Genomic DNA, 26,201 nt, shown 5'->3' on the forward strand with positions numbered 1-26,201 from the left:
GAAACATTGCGAATAAAGAGATTATGAGTGCAAAACTGAAAAGGCTGAAGGCTTTACAAACAAATTGGAACAAAAAGGGAAGAGTACATGCATAAGCCTCATCCATCAGTTGGGTTAAGTAGTTTGGTCTGCATAGTTAAAGGAGAGAATATGAAATAATGATATTAAAGATGAAAATTCTGAAATCCATGTGCTATGGAAGAAGAAACTATGGCAAGGACAAATTTCAATGAGAATCGTGGGATTTGGGGAAGCCAGCAAGGTTTGGGATGGATTGGAGTGTGTTGTATTGCAGAATTTGAAAGCCCATAGAACTCCTTTGAGAACAGCAGAACTGTGTGCTGAGGGTTTCAAAGATATAGAGTTAAGGTGGCCATTATGGAGAATATTTAAGATATGAGTAAAGACTTATTTTTTGTTGAACCACATTCAAGCAACAATTGAAGTTGTATGGCAAGTTAGAATCTTAGCTGAAAGTACACAGAATCTTTCAAAAACCAAGCAGAAGAGCTGGTGTCTAACTAGAAGAATTCACAGTCATTCACAATGTCAGACAGCACAAAACAAAAAGGTAAAAGTGAATATCGGCAACATTAAATATGTAGTATTGATTGTTGCTTGTCCGATAGTTCTTTCCTACTTTCACCAAGTATGATGACTACTGCCAAGGGACAGATTAATAAGCTTAGGAAGGATGGATCTTTGCAACATACTGAAGGCAACTCTGTAGATGTTGAAAAAGAGTATACTACAGATATATTTAGTAAGTTGAAAAACTGAAGGAATAAAATCATGAAGAGTTGTACCACAAGGTGAACAGAGCATTAAGAAGGGAGACTGGGGAAGAATGATCTTTCAGATCAAAGACTGCAGACAGGTTTATAAGGCAGTTGCAGTCACAAAGATAAGATTTGTGATTTTAACCAATAGTTATTGTGTTTCAAGACTGAACTGATATACAGTATACATTAAGTGATAGGAGAAGGCAATCAGACTCACAGAATGTTTAAACTGAATTAATAGGGGTCTTTTTGGAATGCATTTAACAGAATCCACATCCTGATAGGAACTTGCAAAGAATTTAAGAGAAAAATATAATATATTCACAATGCTTAGTCATTCTATTTAAGATAATCATTACCATTTGAATCATTTCTTCAAACTCTTCATCAGAGACAAAATAATAGTCAAATCCATTCTTTTCATCAAGGGAAGGTCTTCGGCTTGTGTGGCCAATGCTGAAAATATAGTTAAAGTATAAACAAGTGCAAATTATTCTATTGATGTTTCTTTTCGGAGAGGCAGTTTTTAAATGCTGGAAACCTATCAAATAGATGACTTAGTACATTAAAGTTTGCTGGAAACATTAGGAAAGCAATATCCAAACTATGGGATGTATAATAACAAAAGTCAGTCAGTCAGCAACCACAGACCTTGTACAAGTAACACAAGTCCTACTCCCATCAGGGAGGAGGTTATGTAGCATCCACACCAGACCACCAGTTACTTCCCCAAAGCAGCAAGGCTGAACAACACCTCCACCCACTCCATCACTACTTTATTATTTCCTGTCAGTAACCTTATGTACAGCCCAACATCACTTCATGGACTTATCAATCTATGTGGACATAGCAATCTATGTATATAATCTAATCTATATTTATTGTGATTTTAAAAATCATCATTGTGTTCTTTATCTTTTGATTTTTGTTTGTGCTGCATTGGATCCAGAGTGACAATTATTTCATTCTCCTTATGCACTGGAAATAGCATAAGACAATCTTCAATCATGAATCAACACAAACCATCGGATAAATACAAAGTTGCAAGCAAAGCAAATTTGCTTTAATGATCTCCAGCCCTGTGTCAAACACTCAGTTTTCGGAAACCCAAAAAGAGATATCGAATTGTGATCAGCAATTGGGTTTCAGATTAACACCAATGCAAAATACTAAAAAGGTATATCACCATTGAATTTTTAATTCCAGATATCCTATAAATCTTAACAAAATAAATGTACTACATTGGCATAATTTTCTACCAAAGAACCATCAATTTCTATCTTTATAAATTTCATACACATCAAATTACTTGGTAACGAAAATTTTTGCACCAGTTTGCTCCCAATGTCATATTTTCTCAGGGAGATACAACATAATGCAAGAAAAAAATTGGTCTGGTTACAGTGTACAGCCATAAATAGATTCAGAATAAAATTCTTATTATTTTGGTTGTTCATAGTCTATCAAACAGCAGTAATAATGCTGAAGCATATTGAAAGTTGCTTCAAGTCATAAAGTTTCACTTCCATTCTAATGGGAAAATTGGGGTCCATTAATCATTTAGATTCACAGAGCTATTTAGCACAGAAGAGGGCCATTAAATCAATCACGCACATGCTAACCTTTTAGCCCATCTACCATATCTACACCTCTTATCATTTTATGTATATCTGTTAAGAGGTGTCAGCTTCTTTTGCTACAGAGAAACAAGCACGCCTATCATAAATTCATTACTGCAGTCCTGAAAAAGATTCTCAGCTTTAAATATTGATTGCTAATTTCCCTCCACTGATGCTGGCTGTAATGCTGATTTCCTTCAGCATTTTTTATGTCTTATTCAATCTCTTCCCATGACAAAAGTCTGATAAATCCATGCAAAGTCTTGGTGATTCTCCTCTGCACTCTCTCCTAAAATGCACCACCTCACACTTGCTAGGATTAAATTCCATCTGCCAATACTCTGCCACTGCTGCGGCCCCTGATTCTTCGTTAACTGCCCTTGACCTCTAAGCCACATGTAAGTCATTAATATGTATCATGAACAAGGTCTCAACAATTATCCTTGCAGTATTCCACTGATCAAAGACTTCCAATGGTGGGGGGGGGGGGGGGGGGAGAAAGAAATCAGAAAAACATCATTTCACTACTATGCTGTGCCAACAAACCAATTTTGGATTCAATTAACTAGCTCACCTTGGATCCATTTACCTTAACATTCCGGACGAGTCTACTATGTGGGACCTTACCTTACTGAAGTCCATATAGGCAATGCCTATTGTCCTGCCTTCAACAATTTTCTGAATTTCTTCCTGAAAAGATGCAATTAAAATAGTGAAGTAGGACCTCCTCCTTCCAGAACAACAATTCCTGAACAACTCAACGCCTTTCCAAATCCTACCACTTAAGGATTTTTTCCAAAACATACCATGTCACTGAAGTAAGGCTCACCAGTCTATAGTTCCTCGGCTTGCCCCTGCTGTCTTTCTTGAATAAAAGAAGAACATTAGCTGTCCCTCCAGCTTTCCGAAACTCACCTATGGCCAATAAAGTTGCAAAATGCTCCATTAGGACCAAAGCTATCTCCTCCTTCACTTCCCATAACAACCTGGGACAAATTTCATCCAGTCTGGGGAGTTATCAACCCTCAAGTATTCCATGACATCGGATGGCTCCTCTTCTTCCTTAACCTGTTCCAGTTCATTGACATACATTTTCCTGAACTCACCATCTTCCATATTCTTCTCCTTGCTGAATACAGATGAGTACCTGGTTCATATTGCTTGGTTCAGCACATAAGTTACCCCTTTAGTCCCACAGGTGAACCACCTTTCCCTGGCAGCCCTTTTCTTCTGATATAGAATGTCTTGAGATTCTCCTTAATGTTTCTTGCCAAGCATATTTATTTTTAAAAAACATTTGTGAAGAAGAGTGAACAGCCTAAAGCGAAGGTGCACAATTTTATAATTTGATCATTGTAACATAATGCTCAGTATACTTTTAGTGAACCCAAATTCACTTAGACATTTTCCTTTCCACAAAGAAATACTTGCTAGCCAGAAGTGAATACATAACACATGATAATGAAAGAATACATCCCTCAAAATAATGTAATTCAATTTCAGAACAATGGTCTTTCAGCATACCCAGGGTACACAGTGATACTCCCATAATGATGTCAATTAATGATAAATTACAGGACAATTTTGCTGTTTTATTACACTCCGATTTCTCCTGGTTTGAGATGTGGCTCAAAATCATTACCAGTGAAAGACGGGGAGGCTTACATTACGCAAGTCTGAGTGAGATTTGAATCTACATGTCAGAGATGAAAGAAGAACGCTCTAACTCATTAAGCCATTTTTCCTCAGTATTTTCTCAGTAGCCGTATTTTAAGAAACTTTACTATTCTGTTAGGCTTTGAAAAGTGCTGAAACTAAAAGGAAACAGATGTTCTCATACAAATTGGTTCTGAAGTTAAACCTACATAAAAAGAACAGAGCTATTTCTTTCAAATATGCACAGCAGTTGTGTCAAAGGTAATGTATAAAAGTAGAACTGCAGGCAAACAACAGTGCTTCAAAAGAGCTGTTCCAAATGTGGAATAATTTATCAACGCAAAGCTCATTTGATACAAATAAAATGTGGATCACTTGGTGCTTGTAAAACATTATTTTCAAAGGTGATTTTTAAAAAATTATAAATATATCCAGTGCTTTAAGAATCAGTGTTATCAGCTCTAACTTGTGCCAAGTGAAGAAATTCTTTCAGATGCAAATAGACTTTTTCATCCGTTTAGCTTACAATGTCACCAAGGCAAACTTTGACATTGACAAAACATTCAGCAAATCTTGTATTCTTCAGTAATAACTGTAGCATTCAGTCCCAGATAATCCTTTATTTTACTTTAACTTTAAATTGGGTATATCATAATTTGAGAAGGATAATGAGAGGGTCACTGAATCAGACTGGCTTGTAGAGAGTGGTACCTATGTGACTCAAAGCTGCTGTTTGCTGTGCTGACAAATGTGTGTCCATGTCAAAGTGCAGCATAAGTTAAAAAAGGGCAAAGAGGAAAATGAAGAGCCACAGACCCATGTAAGCTGAGGATCACCAATTTAACACACAAAGAAATAAGCTCCTGGTCTAGAATCTTTAGGTAATACATTTAAATACGAGTTCTGCCAGAGTGTGGAAATATTCACCGGAAGAATGGAATATCTGCTATATAATACTAAAGTTTCTGAGGTTCAATCCTGTTGAATGCACAAATCAAAATGAAAATATTAATATTTAACAAATTTTAAAATGTGTTGTTTAATTGTATTTTACTTTATTAATCTTACCTTGTAGATTACAACAGCAGTGAAAGAGAGTGGTAAACCAATAGCTTTTAATCTCTAACTGATTAATTGAGGCAAATAAGCCTGTATGCCCAGCTAAAAGTAAAATCTGTGGAAACCATTTGACATCTAATGACAACCACACTTACAGTTTGAGAAATTTCACCTCAAGAGCTGGATTCTGAGCTTCAAGCAGTGTGATGCATCAGGGTGCAGGAAATTACTTTATTCCAACCAGTGATTACAAACTCTTATTGCTATACTTTAGAGGTGAGGAGAAATTAATCACACTTTACAACTTTACACTTTGATCAAGCGTGGTATAAGAAGACAAAAGAGACCGTAGATACTGGAACCTTCAGCAAAAACTAACTGAAGAAAGAACTCAGTGGGCAAGCAGCATCTGTGAAGGCAAAGGAATGGGTGACGGCTTGAAAGTGTAGTGGAAGATAACCAGTACATAGAAGTGGGGGGGAGGGGTGAGACTGAGGCTGGGAGGTGATAGATGAACTGGGGAAATAGGGAACTGTTTCACTTCACTTCATTCGGGATGGGACTAATGAACTCAGTAGCTAGTGTTGTAAATCAGGTTTTAAACTAAATGCTATGTGCATTTCTTGATAACTAGACAATAACCAGAATATGCTAGGAGGGGCAGAACATACAAACAATAAAGTATACCCCAATAGAGACAGAGAAGCAGAAAATCGTAAAGAAAACTTCGACTGAAGGCTCTTTATTTGAATGCAGAGAGCTTTCATAACAAATCAGGTTAATTAATGACACTAATAGAAGTCTAAACATTATTACAGAGATATGGTTGTGTTATAACTCTGACTGGGAATAACATTTTTAGAATGCTTAGGCAAAATGGAAAAGAAGACTCCATAGCTCTAACATTGAGGATAAAGGCAGAAGAAAGATCAGTGCTCTGAAAATTAAGTGGAATAAGTTTTGCTAGAGCACTGAAACAGAAAAAGATGAAAACAATATTGAGATACATTTGGAAATCTTGAAACAGTAGTGGTAAAGTAAGATCTTGTATAAATCATGAAATTAAAGCTAATTAAATAAGCATAATACAATTAGTTAATAAAGACTTGAATCTACATTTGACTGAATATGACATCAAGAGTCTTGTTAAAACCGATATCAATTGAAAGTGAGATTTATCACTGGCAGGAGTTATACATAACACAAAAATTATCACTTATTACACAATTGCTAATTAACAGTGTCTCACTGCACAAGAGAAGGCATCCTGTTTTGTTATCTGATAACCCCAGTAAAAGCACACATATGTACAATAAAAATAAAATTTAGCACTGCTCTGTTGATTACTGTGCTCAACAATACTGACCATCTAACTAAAGTAATGAGTGGATCACAATTGATGACCATGAAAATGTGACTAAGCAAAATGCAGGAGAAAAGTCATTTACTGAGGGAATCTGGGGGTGCAGGGTAAATTGTCAAGAAAATTAATAGCAGGAAGAATTTTCGGAAGCAGTGCACATCCTACTCCTTTTAATAGTTTGAACATTATAGGCATATTTAATCCAAACAAACTGCAGGATGAAACACTTTAACAATTGCTTCGATAGGAAAATATGAAAAGGTGTAGTGCCCTTTCACCTCTGCAACCTGGCTGAAAATGAGACTAGACTGATGGAATGCATGTGCTTTTGCTCTGACAGCTACAAGAAGTGAAGTAAGTAAGTATGGACAATCTCAATTCATTTCCTAGTGTCTGCATGTCAAGAGCTAGAAACAGGCCATATTTCAGAACTAATTGGATGTCACACACTTATACAGGGTGGCTTTGACTTGTATTTGTAATGCTTACATAAATCAAGCTCCTAAATAGTGTAAATTGCAGAACTAGAAACAATCCCAAGGTAGATAAGTGGGCCATCATGGTGGGCAGTTAGTGATCCTATTGCAACTCAGGGCATCGGAGTCGGGAGTTTAATTTTGGCATCCTCCGGAAGAAAGTTTGTGCTTTCTTCCCATGTGCACGTGGATTTCCTCCGGATGCTCTAGTTTCCTCCCACAGTCCAACAAGGTACTGGTTAGTAGGTTAATCGGTCATTGTAAACTGTCCTGTGATATGCTCAGGTCAAATACAGTAGATAGGTTACTGGGTGGTCCAGCTCAAAGGACTGGGTGAGCCTGTGCTGTGCTCTATCTTTAAAAAAATATACCACATTCACTAGCGAATCAAAGAAGTTGATTAAAGCTCGGCAACTAGTTGTTGCAGAACTACTTGGAATCAATGGCTAATAATGCAATTTTATTCTGTTGTGATTATTAAGGAACATCAACTTATCCACTGAAGTTCTGAATAAGCAGGAAATTACTCCATCCAAATAAAGGGAAATTAAGCCCATTTTGATTGATTACACCACAAATTTAATCATATGGCCAATAATTCTATTCCACTTGAGGTGAAAGAAGACATTTTTCTTTTTCTGTTCATAATTGACAGCTAAAACAACAACCAGTGACATAAGCCATCACCCGGTCTGTTGTTTCCTTCATACTGCAAGGCTCCTTAGTGAAATATTCACTGCTTATAATACATACAAAAAGCTGAAGGAACTCAACAAATCAAGCAGCATCGATAGATAGGAATAAAGAGTTGATAGTTTGGGCCAAGGCACTTCATCAGGACTGGAAAGAAGGGGGGAAGAGGTCAGAATAAGGAGGGGGGAAGCTGGAAGCTGATAGGCTAAGCCTGTAGGGGTGGGAAAGATAGATGGATAGGGAGGGGGATGAATTGAGGACCTGGAAGATGATCCCCCCCTTTTGTCATCTTCAATTCCCCACTCATCTCTTCTCCTCCCCTGTCTATCACCTCTCTCTGATGCCCTTCTTCCCTTTATCCCATGGTCCACTCTCACCCTCCAGCTTCTCACTTCATCCCTCTCGTCCCCTCCCACCTACCTTATTCTTCACCAGGCTGCAAGTCACCTTCTGGCTTGTACTCCTTCCTCTCCCCCAATCTCCTTATTCCACTTTCTTCCCCCTTTCATTCCAATCCTGATGTAGTGTCGCAACACAAAATGTCGACTCTTTACTCATTTCCACAGATACTGCCTGACCTGCTGAGTTCCTGCAGCATCTTGTGTGTATTGCTTTGGAGAATTGCTTGTGTTTAATCATACACTAAACCTGTACTCTTTACTGTCTTCCTGCCTTCCAGCACACTATCTACACTTCAGCAATCAATTAAACAATTAGCAGACTGAAACAAATGACCAAACGATCACATTTCAAGTGGTGTTGTAAGTGCTAAAGTGTGACTTGCAGCTCTTGTGGGATCTACAGCAATGTCTTAATTATTCCCTGTTTTTGCTAATCACTATGAGAATAGTTCAGAAAGCTGCATGTTAATTCTGAGGTGAACTTATACAAACTAGGGTATTTGATAGACCATGGCAAGATGCTGCAGAGTAGACGGAAGGAAGATAATTCTGCTGTTAGGAAAGTTGGCAAAAATCAGCAATAAAATTTTGAATTTCCCTTCTGAAAATTACATTTGGTTATTTGCCAGTTGCCAATTCAAAATCTGTGATCGCTGGTGGTGGCATCATTAGTCTCATAAGACCATGGATCTGCGCCTGGAATGGTTTCCAGAGTGCAGGCCTGGGCAAGGTTGTATGGAAGACCGGCAGTTGCCCATGCAGCAAGTCTCCCCTCTCCACAACATCACTGTTGTCCAAGGGAAGGACAAGGGCCGAAACAGCTTGGCACCAGTGTCGTCACAGGAGTTGCCAGAATGAGTTTGAAGGCAACGTCGGGCTGCCTTAGGGACTCCAGCTCTGGATTTGTCCTCAGGGTTTACTCCTGAAGCCTTTCCCATGAGTGGGTATGGCTACAAGGCAGCGGAGGTTTGAAATCAGAGTTTTCCCTCTTTTAGATGGAATGCCTTCCCAGGCTGATGAGCTCCATTTACCCGAAGCACTGGTTTTAAGGCGCCAGGACCCACCTTCGTCCCTTCTTCTGTCAGTAAAAACAGTTCCGCCAAGCTTGGTGGCTAAGCTACACTTTGGACTTTGTTGTCAGAAGCTATTTATGATCACTGGATATTTGTTAATTAAACCACCAAGGGATAGGTGCAAAGAAGAGAGTATGAGTTAGTTATGTAGCAAGTCTGTGCAAGAGTAATTTAGCTGGTGCTTGTTCCGTGTCCCTTTCTCCATAGATCCAGAAATTGTTTTCATTCAGCTACTATAATTAAATCCATCTTCACTAGTATGCCAGCAGTGCATTTTATACCAAAAAGACCTCTGTATTTAAAATAAAAATGCCTCGTGTAACTTTTAGTTCTTTTGTTAATCACTATGACCTCCAGATTTTGACCTGCCCACCAAAAGAACATTGATTTCTCTTCACCTATTTTGTTGGCACCCTTCACAATTTCAATATCTCCATCAGATCTCCCGGTGAACTCCTCTGTTCTAAGAACAACATTTGCTTCTTTTGTTGAAATACTTAGCTAAAGTCTGAATCCTTAGAATTATTTTGATAAATCTCTCCTGCACTCTCTCCAAAGTTTTCATATCTGCCCAGGACTGAACAAGGTGCTCCACTTGTGGCTAAAACAACACATTGTCAATGTTTATCATGCTGGCCTTGATTCACCCTGTTTTCTGGATCTTCCATGACATTTGGAATAATGCAGTGCAATCTACACCCCTCTGAAGCCAAAGTTAGTGAAAGGATGATGGTTAAGAAAACGTTGTACCCCTTAGGCTCCACAGTGGAGATGGGAAATTTTATTTGACAGTAGTATTAGCAAGCTGATTTCTAATTAAAATTGCCACCAATTTTATGTATAACTAATTTTAAAATCTGCATAGACCTCAAATCTAATAGTTCCAACTTTCTTTTAAACACAGCAGTCAGCCATTCAAATAATGAAAGATAGAAGTAGATTGCTTCAGACTATGTTGTTTACACCTGAGGCAATAGCCAGAAAACACACTAATTCCTTCCTTGTTCTAATAAAGATCTATTCAAATTTTAAAATTGGAGGCAATTTATTGGGAAAAGAAAGACACTATTTCATGTGTAGAGGTTAACATAATTTTACAAGCAACATAAAATCAGACCACAGTAGTAACATTTAGAATGGATGGTTAATCTATTCTATATCTTTGAAAAATAGCAACAAGATTGTTCTTGCCACCGACCTACTAAATAATGTATGTCAGAACATTTCCCTCTGGGCTTCATTTTTTGTTATTTTACATCTGTCACGTGGTCATGTTAAATAAACAACAAAACTTATTTATTACCAAATGGCTGGCACTGATAGCCTATATAAAATTTAAGCCTTGTGATTTTTATACAAAGCAAACTCTTTCAGAGTTCAGCTCTCTAAAATGTGCTGGCTAAGGCCATCTGTAAATGTCAATATGTCCGCAATTTATCTTACATTGGTTTGTCAATCTAAACACTACTGCTGGCCAAATTAATTACATGCTTCAAATTTTTCTACGAGATTATTGTCCAATTTTAACTCAAGACAATCCTTTAAAATGATTTTTAAAAACTTATTTATTTAAAACAAACTAGTAAAACGTGTTAAAAGACTATAACAAGACAGAAAAGTTCAAGTTAAACTCAATATAATTTTGTAAAAGGTAAGTCACTTTCAATCAATTTATTGACTTTTTTGAAAAAGTAACTGCAGATATAGGGGAAATAGCAGATGTGCTGAAGTTAGATTTCTGAAAGACATTTGATAAAGTGCTGCAAAGACTGTTGTGGAAAATAACAACTCATGGTACAGGTATAAATATTTTGGTTTATGTTCTGTGTGTGATGTGTTTTGTGGGTGCACCGTAGTCTGGAGGAATACATTTTGTTATACTGTATATATGTACAGTCAGATGACAATGAACTTGAACTTGAAGTACAAAGTAAATGTATTATCAAAATGCATATATGTCACCATATAAACCCCTGAGATTCATTTTTTGTGTGCAAACAGAGTAAGGACAAGAAACACAATAGTCAATGAAAGACCACACCCAACAGAACGGACAACAAGAAATGTGCAAAAAACAAATTGTGCAAATGTGAAAATAAAGAGGATAAAAGAAATAATAAATAAATAAGCAAGCAAGCAATAAATATTGAGAACATGAGATGAAGAGTCCTTGAATGTGAGTCCAGTTCAGTGATGGATGAGTGAAGTTGAATGAAATTATCTCCTAAGGTTCAAGAACCTGATGGTTGAGGGGCAAGAACCTGAACCTGTTGGTCCAGGTCCTGAGGCTCCTGTACCTTTTTCCCAATGGCAGCAGCAAGAAGATAACATGGCCTGGATGGTGGGGGTCCTTGATGATGGATGCTGTTTTCCTGTGACAGCACTATGTGTAAGTATGCTCTGTGATGGAGAGGGCTTTATCTATGATAGACTATGCAACATCCACTATGTTTTGTATGATTTTCTGTACAAGGGTACTGGTGTTTCTGTACCAGGCCATGATGCAACCAGCCAATATACTCCACGATACATTTATGGAAGTTTGTCAAAGTTTCAGATGAGATGTTAAATCTTTGCAAACTTCTAAGAAAGTAAAGGTACTGCCACGTTTTCTTCAAGTGCTGGACCCAGGGCAGACCTTCTAAAATCTTAGGCACCGATATGAAGTCTGTTTGAAGCAGGTGTGTACCTCAGACTGCCGAAGCGAGAGGTCAATGATATCGGTGAACACTCCAGCCAGCTGATCAACACAGGTCTTTAGTACTCAGCAGGGCACCCCACTGGGCTGGATACTTTCCATGGGTTGACCCTCCTGAAGGATACGCTCATTCCAGCCTCCAAGACTGAAGTTTTATAGTGTGGCAGAGGGATTGATGCTGGAGCTTCAAGCTTATATAGTTTTGTAGATAAATTAGGAGGCATCACCAAAGGTCTGACAACTAAACCTGCTGATAACACAAAGAAAAGTGTTTTATGTGAGCTAAGAAGGTTAGTTGTATTGAGCTTGCAACAAATATAGATAGGTTAAGTAACTGGGCAAAGATATGGCAAAGGCAGCTTAACGTGGGAACATATGTAATTGCTTTGGCAAGAAAAATAAACAAAAAAAGATCTTTCTTAAAGTTTGAGTAATTGCAAATTCCAAGATGCCAATGGGTACGGGTATCCCAGTACGTGTTTTGCAAAATGATAGCAATTTTGTAACTCTCTTCGTCAAGAGACAGTGAAGCTGTGTCTTTAAATATTTTTGAGGCAGTGGCAGGTACATTCTTGATTATCAGGGAGATGGAAGGTTACTGGGAGAGGCAGGAATAGAGATGAAGTTACAATTAAATGAGGCACAATATCATTGAACGATGGTACAGACACGAGGAGCAGAATGGCTATTCCTGTCCCAGATGTATATGGGTGTTCATGCGTTTGTCACTAATAGTAATTTCTATGGGTAGCTGGAAAATTAAGACAAACTAGACCTACTGGATTTGAAGTTGCAAAGTTTTAACAGAGGTTGAATTATCAGGAAGATATTCATTACTGCATACCATCTCAAAATTCTGTAAGGAAATGGAGTGGAAAGGATTGGTCCATAACTGATACTGGTGGCAATTTATTTTTCTTAAAGGCCTAAATGGCATTAACATACATCAGCAGGCTCCAGGAAGGAACATAACAACCTGGAGATGGCTGTACAAAGCACTGCTGACGAGTGGAGATGAAATCAACTTCTTGCATGGAGTTTATTCGACCCAAATGCAATGATATGGAAGACTCTGCTGCAACTTGAATACTTTGGAAGTTATGGATACAGAACTGAATTTCATCCTTGGGGTTCTATACATAGTTAAAGCATTTTAACAAATGTTGAAGGAGGACCCTTTTTTTGCTTATCAGATCCATAGAATTTTGCTCACCAGAAGCCTTAAATTATGTAATATCCATTATTACTTAATATTTACAATGCTGCAGATATTTGCTGATTGTAGTTCTAAAACTTAAAATGGGTGTAATGGCATCTGGCTGGTTTATTTTATTTGACATCTACATTGATGAAGTTGGCAGAATTTTCAGATAGAGCAGACACAGAGTACTTTGCAAATATTCTATGATTATTGGGCTAGGGAAATACAGTGAGGTTCCTTTAATGTCTATCAGGAATAAAAAGGACTCATCAAATGAAAAATCCCATATAGAGCATTGAGCAGCGACCAATCCAGACATTGGAAGAGTGAGAGGATGAGATTTAATTCTGTCTGAATAGAAAAAGGCAGCAGCAAGCAGGTTGTGGCAGTGCCCAATCTGCTGTTGTGATTAAATTGAAAGAAGGCAGGGTCAAGCACAGTGGCCATCGTCTGAGTGGACAGAGTCAGAGTGGTGATCTTGAGGTTTAGCTCTTCGAGGACTTCAGAAAAACTCTAGTTTAGGTTAAGTTTCTTCCATCCCTTCTTTATATCTGCTCAGCTAGGATAGTAGAGATACCAGGCAGGATACTAAATGCTCCTCTTACGAGATGTGGGAAGGTGGGAAGGCAGGGAGATCTCCGGTGTCTCTGATAACTACAAATGTGAGAAGCTGGAGCTTCTAACAAATTACATTAAGAATTTGGAACTGAAACTGGATGAACTCTCAATCATTCAGGAGGCTGAAGGGGTGATAGACAGATCATATAGAGAGTTAGTTACACCCAAGGTGCAGGACACAGAAGCTGGGTGACAGCTAGGAAGGGGAAATGGATTAGGCAGCCAGTGCAGAGTTAACCTGTGGCTGTCCCCTCAACAACAGCTTTATCACTTCAGATACTGTTGGGGGCGGGGAGGGTGTGATTGACCTAACAGAGGAAAGTTACAATGGTTGGGTCTCTGGCAGCACGGAGTCCGGCTCTGTGACTTAGAAGGGAAGGGGGTAAAAAGGCATGTTGTGGTGATAGGTGATTCATTAGTTAGAGGAATGGACAGGAGGTTTTGTATGTGAGAACGAAATTCCTGAATGGTGTTGCCTCCCTGGTGCCAGGGTTCAGGATATCTCGGATCAAGTCCTCAGCATTTTTGTGGGAGGGTAAACAGGGCAGGGCCTTCAGGGTAGTAATCTCAAGATTGCTACCTGTGGCATGTGCTAGGTAGGCTAGAACTAGGAAGATTATACAGTGTAATGCTTGGCAAAGGTGTTGGTGTAGGAGGGAGGGCATAAGAACTTTGGATCATTGGGCTGTCTTCCAGGGAAGCCAGGACCTGTACAGAAGGGACAGTTTGCACATGAACTGGAAAGGGACTAATATCATAGCGGGAAGTTTGTAAATGCTGCATGGTGAGTTGCAGGGGGGTTTGGAAGAGTGCCAGAACAGTTAGTGGAGAGTTTGGGGAGTCAGATGTTGGTAAGACCCCAAAGTTAGGAATCAAAAGGTTGAGCATGGTGTGACAAGTGTCCTGAGCTGCATATATTTCAATGCAAGAAGTATCATTGGAAAGGTGGATGATAGTGCTGAAGATGAGGTAGCTGGTTTACAAATGGAGGCTGTAGTGAGGAGAGGCTGTTGATAGGGTAAAATTGCAAACAACAGAATGAGTTGCAAAATAAAAGTAGACAAAATCAAAAATATGAATACAGGACTGAAGGTGTTATCTTTGAATGCACACAGTATACAGAGTAAGGTAGATGAACTTAAAGCACATTTAGAGATTGGCATGTATGATGTTGAAGGCATTACTGAATCATAGCTGAAAGAAGATGATAGCTGGAGCTTAACGTCCAAGAAAGGACTGACAGGAAGCCAGAGGGGGCAGCATTGCTCTGCTGGTAAAAAATGAAATCAACTCCTTAGAAAGAAGTGACATAGGATTGGAAGGTGTTGAATCATTGTCAATAGAGCTAAGGAACTCCAAGGGTAAAAAGATCCTGATGGGAGTTATATACAGATTCCCCCCCCCCCCCAAAATAGTAAGGATATGGTCTACATATTGCAACAGGAGATAGAAAATGCATGCCTAAAAGGCAATGTTGCAATTGTCATGAGGGATTTCAATTTGGAGGCAGATTGGGAAAATCAGGATAGCGCTGGATTCCAAGAGAGAAAATTTGTAGAATGCCTACAAAATGGCTTTTTAGAGCAGCTCATGGTTGAGCCCACTGGGGGGATGGGGGGGTGGAATCAGCTAATATAGATTGGATGTTGTGAAATAAACCAGAATTGATTGGAGAGCTTGAGATAACAGAACCCCGACAAGAAAATGATCATACAATGAACAAATTCACTCTGAAATTTGAGAAGGAGAAGCTAAGGTCAGATGTATCAGTATTAAAGGGAATATATTAGTGGAGTAAAGGGAATTACAGAAGCATGAAAGAAGAGTTGGTCAGAATAGATTGGAAAAGGACACTGGCAGGGATGATGGCAGAGCAGCAAGGCTGGAATTTCTGGAAGCAATTTGGAAGGCACAGGATATACACATCCCAAAGAGAAAAAGTATTCTAAAGGCAAGAAGACACCACCGTAGCTAACAACAGAAGTCAAAGTCAACATAAAAGCCAAAGAGAGGACACAGAATAAAGGAAAAATTAGTGGGAAGTAAGAGGATTGGGAAGCTTTTAAAAACCAAAAGGCAACTAAAAAACCCATTAAGGTAAAGATGGAATATGAAAGTAAAAGAGCCAATAGTATTAAAGAAGATAGCAAAAGCTTCTTAAAATACATAAAGTACAAAAGAGATGTGAGAATGGATATCGGACTGCTGGAAAACTTTGCTGGAGAGGTGTTTTGCATCAGTCTTCACTGTGGAAGACACTAGCAGTATAGTGGAAGCTCCAGGTGTCAGTGGTCATGAAGTGTATGAAGTTAGCATTTCTAGAGAGAAGACTCTTGGGAAACTGAAAGGTCTGAAGGTAGATAAGGCACCTGGACAAGATGGTGTACACCTCAGGGTACTGAAAGAGATGGCTGAAGCGATTGTGAAGGCATTAGCAAAGATCTTTCAAGAAGCACTGGATTCTGAAATGGTTCCAGAAGAATGAAAACTTGCAAATGTCACTTCACTCTTCAAGAAAGGAAACTATATGCCAATTAGTTTGACCTCAGTGATTGGGAAGATGTTGGAGTCAATTATTAAGGATAAGGTTTCAGGGTACTTGGAGGCACATGATAAAATAGGCCTTTGTCAACATAGGTTCCTTAAGTTAAAATCTTGCCTAACAAATCTGTTGGAATCCTTTGAAGAAATAGCAAGCAGGATAGACAAAGGAGAATGGTGTGTACTTGGATTTTCAGAAGGCCTTTGATAAAGTGCCAAACATGAGGCTGCTTAGCAAGCTATGAGGCCATAGTATTACAGGAAAGATTCTAGCATGGATAAATCATTGGATGATTGCCAGGCAGGAAAGAGTGGGAATAAAGGGGGCTTTTCCTGATTGGATGTAGTGTTCCACAGGGGTCTGTGTTGGTACCAATTCTTTATATATTATACAGTATGTTAATGATTGGGTTGATGGCTTTGTTGCAAAGTTTGCAGACAATATGAAGATAGCTGGATGAGCAGGTAGTTTTGAGGAAGTAGAGAGGCTACAGAAGGACTTAGACAGATTAGAAGAATGGGGAAAGAAGTGGCAGATAGAATATAGTGTCAGGCCATGCACCTTGGTAGAAGAAAGGTCAGATTATTTTCTAAATGGAGAGAAAATACAAAATAAAAACTAAGTCACAAAGGGACTTGGAATCTTTGTGCAGGATTCCCTAAAGGTTAATTTGCAGGTTGGTTCTTTGGTGAGGAAGGCAAATTTAATGTTAGCATTTCTTTCAAGAGGGCTAGAATATAAAAGCAAGGATGTAATGTGGAGACTTTATAAAGCACTGGTGAGGCCTCACCTTGAGAGCAGTTTTGGGCCACTTATTTAGAAAGGACATGCTGAAACTGGAGATGGTTTAAAGGAGGTTCATGAAAATGATTCCAGGATTGAATAGCTTGTCATATGAAGAGCATTTGATGGCTCTGGGTCTGTATTCACTAGAATTCGGAAGAATGAGGGATGATCTCATTGAAACCTACCGAATGGCAAAAGGTCTTGGTACAGTGGATATGGAAAGGATGTTTCCTATGGTGGGAGACTCTAAAACCAGAGTACACAGCCTCAGAATAGAGGGATATCCTTTGAGAATGGAGATGATGAGGAATTTCTTTAGAAACATAGAAAACCTACAGCACAATACAGGTCCTTCGGCCCACAAAGCTGTGCCAAATATGTCCTTGCCTTAGAAATTACCAAGGGTTACCCATAACACTCTATTTTACTGAGCTCCCTGTATCTGTCCAGGAGTCTCTTAAAAGACTCTATCATATCTGCCTCTACCACCGTTGCCAGCAGCCCATTCCACACACTCACTGCTCTCTGCGTAAAAAACTTACCCCTGACATCTCCTCTGTACCTACTTCCAAGCACCTTAAAACTGTGCCCTCTCATGCTAGCCATTCCAGCCCTGAGAAAAAGCCTTGACTGTCCACATGATCAATGCCTCTCATCATCTTTAGACTGAGATTGGTGAATCTAATTACATTCTTTGCCTCAGGCAGCTCTGGAGGTCAAGTCTTTATGTGTATTTAAGGCAGAAGTTGATAGATTTTTGATTAGTGAGGATATGAATGGAAAAGGGGAAAGGCAGGAGATGGGGCTGAGAGGAACACTGGATCAGCCATGATGAAATGGCAGATCAGACTTGATGGGCCAAATGGCCTAATTCTGCTCCTATATCTTATGGTCTTACATAGTTTCTTAAATGGACCATTTCCCCATCAGATCTCGATAACAAATTATGTTAATTAGTATGGGTGCTGGGGGGGCAGAACTAAGTGCAGTTCTATTTCAGATCTAAAAACGTGCAAAAAAAAGTCACAAAGACAGTGGTGGCATCTAAATCAGAATAATCACAAAACATTTGTGTTTGTGATCCATACATGCAGAAATTTTTAGCTAAAGGAAATTGCTTGAGAATATCAGAATAAAATGCTAACTTACTTTCCTATAAACTAAGTTCCTTGTTTACTGTAAAAAGAAGAATAGAGCCCAGTACTAGATGAAGACTTTAGGCAGAAGGGAATTTGAAGAAAATAATTGGGTTTTTTTTAAGAAACACAATATATTGCTGATGTTGCAGTATTTCTTTCAAATTCATGATGCAAGAATAGCTGATTTACTTTCAAGGCAAACCTGGCATTTATATCAAAGATAAATAAATCACATCGAGAACCTTCATGTTTCAGCAATATGCTCAAGACTTGGTCACTACATGTGCTTTGAGTTAACTAAATGCAAGAAATATTTTGTCTAAATTAACAGCATTCCCCATGTTGTGTTCATATGTTGTTCACCAGACAGGCATAGCAAGTATGGCATTTGAAAATTGTAAATTATGACACACAGTTTTAATATATCAACTTTTAAGCTGAGGGTCACAGGTGGCTTTCCACAATACACCAATGTAATCATTGTCACTTTGATGTTTAGATTATTACCTTGACTTTTAATTTTTTTTTCTTTCTTATAAGTTGGGTTACTCCATGTTCACTTGAGCTGTATTAAATTCAGCAACCATCTAGCTCTAGCCTGAGCACAATCTAAAATAAAATGGACTTGATGAAGACAAGCCACTTCATGTCGAAGTCTAATCACAGATATTTATAAGTCAAGCTATTTAGTTTCTTCCTGAATTACTGTGATTGATGCCAAGAGAGGCACTGGATTTCAAAAGGTGAAGAAAAATTGGGGTGGTGGAGGCCAAAGAAGAACATAAACAACAACATGAGCTACCTTATTTAATACCCATTTTTGTTCCAGGCAATTCTATGGTCCACTTAAACAATTAATCTGTTTACCACTTACTTTAAAAGTAGAGAGTGGGCAATTCTTTGTTTAAAATAATTGATGGGGAATTCAAAACACTGTCATTTCCAGAACATTTTTTGTTCTGTCTAAAGCAAGAGAAAGAAAATTTTCCCAAAATCAAGCAGCTCTCAATGAGCCACTAAACTGTTCTAAATGGATCACTCTGCAATTAGTGAACACTTTCAATTACAGATGATTTTCTTTTGCCTCAACTGAATAAATTGTAACATATTAATTATCTTGAAGAATTACTTTGAACTGTTAATAGTTCCTACTTGCCTTTGCATGTGACAGTTTCATTGCAAGAATGAACTATCTTCTATTTTAATCATGAAGTTTAACCTCCAGGTTAATTATTTGTTTAAATGGACAATTGATCGCACCACACAGAATCAGGCCATTCAGTCCAACTAATCAATACTAGTACTAATTGACAACATAAGGTTACATTCACTCCTCAGCACCCAACCCTGCTATCCAAATCTATTTTCTCATATTTACAGGCACTACTTGTATCTAAATGATCTAAAAATATAGACCAAAGGAACAGATAAATTAGATTATACAGAAGCTCCAAGAACAAAAGGAATATATTCTGACTTTGTACTGAAGGTAGAGGATTAGGCATTAGAAGTTCAGGAGTGCATGCCAGTAATTTGACAATCATTTAAAAATGACTGGAAGGTTACTTTCAGTAAACAGGAGTTTTAGTTTTAATACTTCAATTTAAGTATTAAAGATGAAAGTTGAAAGATTTGCTTTATTTGTCACATGTACATCAAAATATATAGTAAAATGTTTCATTTGCATCAATGATCAATATAGTCGAAAGATTCCGTTGTGGGTAGCCCTCAAGTATCGCCACATTACCAGTGCCAACATAGCATGGTCACAACTTACAAACATTAACCCATATATCTTTGGAATGTGGGAGAAAACCCGAACACATGGAGGAAGCTCATGTGCTCACGTGGAGGACGTGCAAATTCCTTACAGACTGCAGCTGAAATTGAACCACAATCGTAATTGCTGGCTCTGTAAAGCATTACGCTAACTGTTACACTACCATGTCATGTCTGGAAAGTACCCTATTAGATCTTAGAAAAATATTCTTTTCAAGTAAAGATAAAATTAGTGAAAGAAAGACTGTTTAGAATTCAAAGACTTCTTGAGCCAATGCAGTAGATTGGTCTAATGGAAATGACGCAGGAGTTTATTTCCACCATTAACATGATAATGCAAATCAAACATCTTCTGAATGGAGATAGTGGAGTTACACTGACCTACTGAATGAAATTGCTGCTAGCTTATTTAACTATCAAATTTATTGCTAATGATAATATAATGCAATGGATGCACTGCATGTTGACTAATCATGGGACAATTTACAATGACCAATTAGCCAACTAACCAGTACGTCTTTGGACTGTAGGAGGAAACCCACATATTCCACAGAGAGGACATACAAACTCCTTACAAAGGACACCAGGACAGAAACCTAAACTCCATTGCCCAAAGCTGTAATAGCATCACATTATGCTACCATGGTGCCGATATTGGGGAAGTAGTGTCAGGATTTAGAGTTAATAACAACAAAGAAATGGCAATGTATTTCCAGGCCATGATATTATGTAACACGTAGAGGTACCTCTAGGTAGTGACAAGAGCTGTAGCTTTGCTTATTATCCTTAATGTAATACCCAGACTGCAGCAAAGAGAGAGAGAAGAATAATTGCAGAATCTAAAAAAAATTCCAGATGCCAGGAATCTGAAATAATATTAGAAAACGCATTTAAAGACAGCATCTATGGAAAAGGAAACAGAATTAACTTATTAGATTTGAATGTTAAATCTGCTTTTCTTTCCATAGATAATAGACAATAGACAATAGGTGCAGAAGTAGACCATTCGGTCCTTCAAGCCTGCACCGCCATTCTGAGATCATGGCTGATCATCTACTATCAATACCCGGTTCCTGCCTTGTCCCCAAATCCCTTGATTACCCTATCCATAAGATAAGTATCTAGCTCCTTCTTGCAAGCATCCAGAGAATTGGCCTCCACTGCCTTCTGAGGCAGTGCATTCCACACCCCCACAACTCTCTGGGAGAAGAAGTTTTTCCTTAACTCTGTCCTATATGACCTAACCCTTATTCTTAAACCATGCCCTCTGGTACTGGACTCTCCCAGCATCTGGAACATATTTCCTGCCTCTATCTTGTCCAATCCCTTAAGAATCTTATATGTTGCAATCAGATCCCCTCTCAATCTCCTTAATTCCAGCGTGTACAAGCTCAGTCTCTCTAACTTCTCTGCGTAAGACAGCCCGGACATCCCAGGAATTAACCTTGTGAATCTACGCTGCACTTCCTCTACAACCAAGATGTCCTTCCTTAACCATGGAGACCAAAACTGTACACAATACTCCAGGTGTGGTCTCACCAGGGCCCTGTACAAATGCAAAAGGATTTCCTTGCTCTTGTACTCAATTCCCTTTGTAATAAAGGCCAACATTTCATTAGCCTTCTTCACTGCCTGCTGCACTTGCTCATTCACCTTCAGTGACTGATGAACAAGGACTCCTAGATCTCTTTGTATTTCTCCCTTACCTAACTTTACACCGTTCAGATAATAATCTGCCTTCCTGTTCTTACTCCCAAAGTGGATAACCTCACACTTATTCACATTAAACGTCATCTGCCAAGTATCTGCCCACTCACCCAGCCTATCCAAGTCACCCTGAATTCTCCTAACATCCTCATCACATTTCACACTGCCACCCAGCTTAGTATCATCAGCAAGCTTACTGATGTTTTTCTCAATGCCTTCATCTAAATCGTTGATGTAAATCGTAAACAGCTGTGGTCCTGCGGCACCCCACTAGTCACCACCTGCCATTCCAAGAAACACCCATTCACCGCTACCTTTTGCTTTCTATCTGCCAACCAGTTTTCTATCCATGTCAATATCTTCCCCCCCAATGCCATGAGCTCTGATTTTACCCACCAATCTCCTATGCGGGACCTTATCAATTGCTTTCTGAAAATCAAGGTACACTACATCCACTGGATCTCCCTTGTCTAACTTCCTGGTTACATCCTCGAAAAACTCCAACAGATTAGTCAAGCATGATTTGCCCTTGGTAAATCCATGCTGGCTCGGCCCAATCCTATCACTGCTATCTAGATATGCCACTATTTCATCTTTAATAATGCACTCTAGCATCTTCCATACTACTGATGTTAGGCTGACAGGATGATAGTTCTCTGTTTTCTCCCTCCCTCCTTTCTTAAAAAGTGGGATAACATTAGCCATTCTCCAATCCTCAGGAACTGATCCTGAATCTAAGGAACATTGGAAAATGATTACCAATGCATCCGCAATTTCCAGGGCCACCTCCTTTAGTACCCTAGGATGCAGACCATCTGGACCTGGGGATTTATTAGCCTTCAGTCCCATCAGTCTACTCACCACCGTTTCCTTCCTAATGTCAATCTGTTTCATTTCATCTGTTACCCTATGTCCTTGGCCCATCCATACATCTGGAAGATTGCTTGTGTCTTCCCTAGTGAAAACAGATCTAAAGTACTTATTAAATTCTTCTGCCATTTCTCTGTTTCCCATAACAATTTCACCCAATTCATTCTTCAAGGGCCCAACATTGTTCTTAACTATCTTCTTTCTCTTCACATACCTAAAAAAGCTTTTGCTATCCTCCTTTATATTCCTGGCTAGCTTACGTTCGTACGTCATTTTTTCTCCCCGTTTTGCCTTTTTAATTAAGTTCTGTTGTTCCTTAAAAATTTCCCAACCATCTGTCTTCCCACTCACCTTAGCTCTGTCATACTTTTTTTTTAATGCTCTGACATCCTTTGTCAACCACTGTGGCCCCTTTCCCCCCTTTGAATCCTTCCTTCTCCGAGGAATGAACTGATTTTGCACCTTGTGCATTATTCCCAAGAATACCTGCCATTGCTGTTCCACTGTCTTTTCTGCTAGGATATCCATCCAGTTAACTTTGGCCAGCTCCTCCCTCATGGCTCCATAGTTTCCCCTGTTCAACTGCAACACTGACACCTCCGATCTGCCCTTATCCTTCTCGAATTGCAGATAAAAACTTACCATATTATGGTCACTACCTCCTAATGGCTCCTTTACTTCAAGATCGCTTATCAAATCCTGTTCATTACACAAGACTAAATCCAGAATAGCCTTGTCCCTGGTCGGCTCTCGTACAAGCTGTTCCAAGAATGCATCCTGTAGGCACTCTACAAACTCCCTATCCTGGGGTCCAGCACCAACCTGATTCTCCCAGTTCACCTGCATGTTGAAATCCCCCATAACTACTGTGACATTACCTTTGCCACATGCCAATGTTAACTCCCTATTCAACTTGCACCCAATATCCATGCTACTGTTTGGTGGCCTGTAGACAACACCCATTAGGGTCTTTTTGCCCTTACTGTTCCTCAGTTCTATCCACACAGACTCTACTTCTCCTGATCCTAAGTCCCCCCTTGCAAAGGACTGAATCTCATTCCCCACCAACAGGGCCACCCCAGCCCCTCTACCCACATTTCTGTCCCTACGATAGCACGTATACCCTTGTACATTCATTTCCCAGGTCTGATCTCCCAGCAGCCACGTCTCCGTTATCCCAACAACATCATAGTTACCCATTCGCACCTGAGTTTCAAGCTCATCCGCCTTATTTCTGACACTTCATGCATTCAGATACAGAATTTTTAGCCCATTTCTCCTCTCTCTGTTTAAATCGCTGCCTATTGTGCTTAACCCAGCTCCCCAAACTCCCAACAGGCTATAAGCCCCTTGAATTTTGTTGTCCTTCCTAAATTTACTTATTCTTTCTGCACATTTAACTCCATGTTCCGTCAGACCACCCCTCTGTTCTCCTTATCACTTGTTCTGCCTCACCTTTCTCTACTACACACTTAATATTCCGGAACCGTGTAGTCCCCACCTGTCCCTTATTCTTCATCTCGCTATCCTCTCTCACATTCTGGATCCCTGCCCCCAGCAAATTTAGTTTAAATCCCCCCCGCCACCCCCCCCCCCCCCCCGAGCAGCACTAGCAAACTTTCCTGCAAGAATGTTAGTACCGCTCCAGTTCAGGTGTAAACCGTCCTGTCGGAACAGATCCCACCTTCCCTGGAACAAAGCCCAATTATCTAAACACCTGAAGTCCTCCCTCCTGCACCATCCTCTCAGCCACATATTAATCTGTATAATCCTTCTGTTCCTTGCCTCACTCGCACGTGGCACAGGTAGCAATCCTGAGATTGTTACCCTGGAGGTCCTGCCCTTCAGCTTCACACCTAACTCCCTGAACTCACTACACAGGACCCCCTCACTCATCCTACCCACGTCGATGCTGCCTGACCTCCATTTCCAGCAATTTTGTTTTGTTTAAGAATAATCTGGATCATCTTAATGGCCTTGCTTAGACAGTTTCATGGTAGTAGAGAAGTGGTACTGATGCTCTGAAACTGTAAACAGACAGTGAAACGGAGAACATAGACTCTGCCTCGAATTATTTCCTTTATAGGAACCACTGTTTAGTTGTCACAAACGAGAGAAAATCTGCAGATAATGGAAATCAAAGCAATACACACAAAATGCTGAGGTAACTCAGCAGGCCAGGCAACATCTATGAGAAAAGAGTGAACAGTCAACATTTCAGGCCTGGAAAGAAAAGATGAGAAGCTAGATCTGATGAAGTTTCTCAGCCTGAAATGTTGTTGACTGTTTACCTTGAAAGAAATCATGCTGACTTTGACTTATTTTGTTATTAATCTCCAAGTACCCTGAAACCTTATCCTTAATAATAGACTCCGATACTTTCCCAACTACCAGGTTCAGCTAACTGGCCTGTAATTTCTTATCTTTTGCCTTCCTCCCTTCCTAAAGAGTGAGGTGACATTTGCAAACTTCCAGTTTTCCATGACCATGCAGAATCAAGTGATTCTTGAAAGATTATGACCAATGCATCTGTTATCTCTTCAGCAACCTCTCTCAGGACTCTGGGATGTAATCCATCTCATACAGGTGAATTATCCACCTTAAGACCTCTCAGCTTGCCTAGCGCTTTTTCCTTTGTAATAGCAATAACACTCACTCCTGTTCCCTGACACACAAGGACCTCTGACACACTGTAGTATCTCCCACAGTGAAGACAGATGCAAAGTACTCATTTTCATCTGCCGTCTTCCCTGCCAGTATCCTTCTCCAATCTATTTGACCAAGCTCCTCTCTCATGCCTCTGTAATTCTCTTTCTTCCACTGCAATACATGTGATACATGTGACTCTCTCAAATTGTTGTATGAATTTGATCTTATTATGATCACTATGATCACTGTCTCCTATGGGTTCCTTTACATTGAGGTCCCTAATAAGATCTAGGTTATGACACAACACCCGATCTATGATAGCCTTTCCCCAAGTAGACTCAAGTACAAGTTGCTCTAAAAAGCCATCTCATAGGCATTCAACAAATTCCCTCTCTTGCAAACCGACATCAACCTGTTTTTCCCAATTCCCTTACATATTGAAGTCTCCCATTACAATTGTGTCATTACCCTTATTTCATGCCTTTTCTAGCTCCCTTTGCAATCTCAGCCCCACATCTTGGCTACTATTTGGAGCCTATATACAATTCCCATAATGTTTTTGTTACCTTTTCAGTTTCTTAACTCCACACACAAAGACTCAACATTCTCTGACCCTATGTCACATCTTTCTAAAAATGTAATTCCATCTCTTACCAACAGAGCCACACCACTGCCTATGCCTTCCTGCATGTCCTTATCCTTTGATGTTTATCTCATGTCTATGACCTACTTTCATCCACTACTCAGTAATACCCACAATGTCAAACCGACCAAGCTCTAATTGCACCATGAGTTTGTTCACCTTATTCTGAATGCTACATGCATTTAAATACAGAACTTTCAGTCCTGTACTCTTTACCCTTTTGCATTCTGCACTGTGGTACAATTTTGCTCTTTGTTCTGTTCTGTCTGCATTTGTCCTTCCTTACATTCATGTTACATCCACCATCTACTTGTAAACCTGCTGGCTCATCCTCAGCTCTATCATGCAGGTTCCCATCCCCCTACCATACAAGTTTAAACCACCCCCAACAGCTCTAGTAAAGCTGCCCACATGAATATTGGTCCCCCTCGGATTCAAGTGCAAGAG

General features: G+C 39.4%; 1 protein-coding gene across 4 annotated transcripts in view; it reads right to left on the bottom strand.

Moving 5' to 3' along the window:
• Positions 1 to 26,201, bottom strand: part of LOC132403617 (leucine-rich repeat and guanylate kinase domain-containing protein-like) — a 124,038-nt gene that overhangs the window by 42,975 nt on the left and 54,862 nt on the right. For all 4 annotated transcript variants that reach the window (XM_059987068.1, XM_059987067.1, XM_059987070.1 and 1 more), the window contains one exon: positions 1,142 to 1,238. In XM_059987068.1, the coding sequence (XP_059843051.1) occupies positions 1,142 to 1,238 (97 nt within the window). The remainder of the gene's footprint in view (positions 1 to 1,141; positions 1,239 to 26,201) is intronic.

The sequence above is a fragment of the Hypanus sabinus genome, chromosome 13, assembly GCF_030144855.1.
Source record: "Hypanus sabinus isolate sHypSab1 chromosome 13, sHypSab1.hap1, whole genome shotgun sequence".
In the NCBI taxonomy this organism is placed as follows: Eukaryota; Metazoa; Chordata; class Chondrichthyes; order Myliobatiformes; family Dasyatidae; genus Hypanus; species Hypanus sabinus.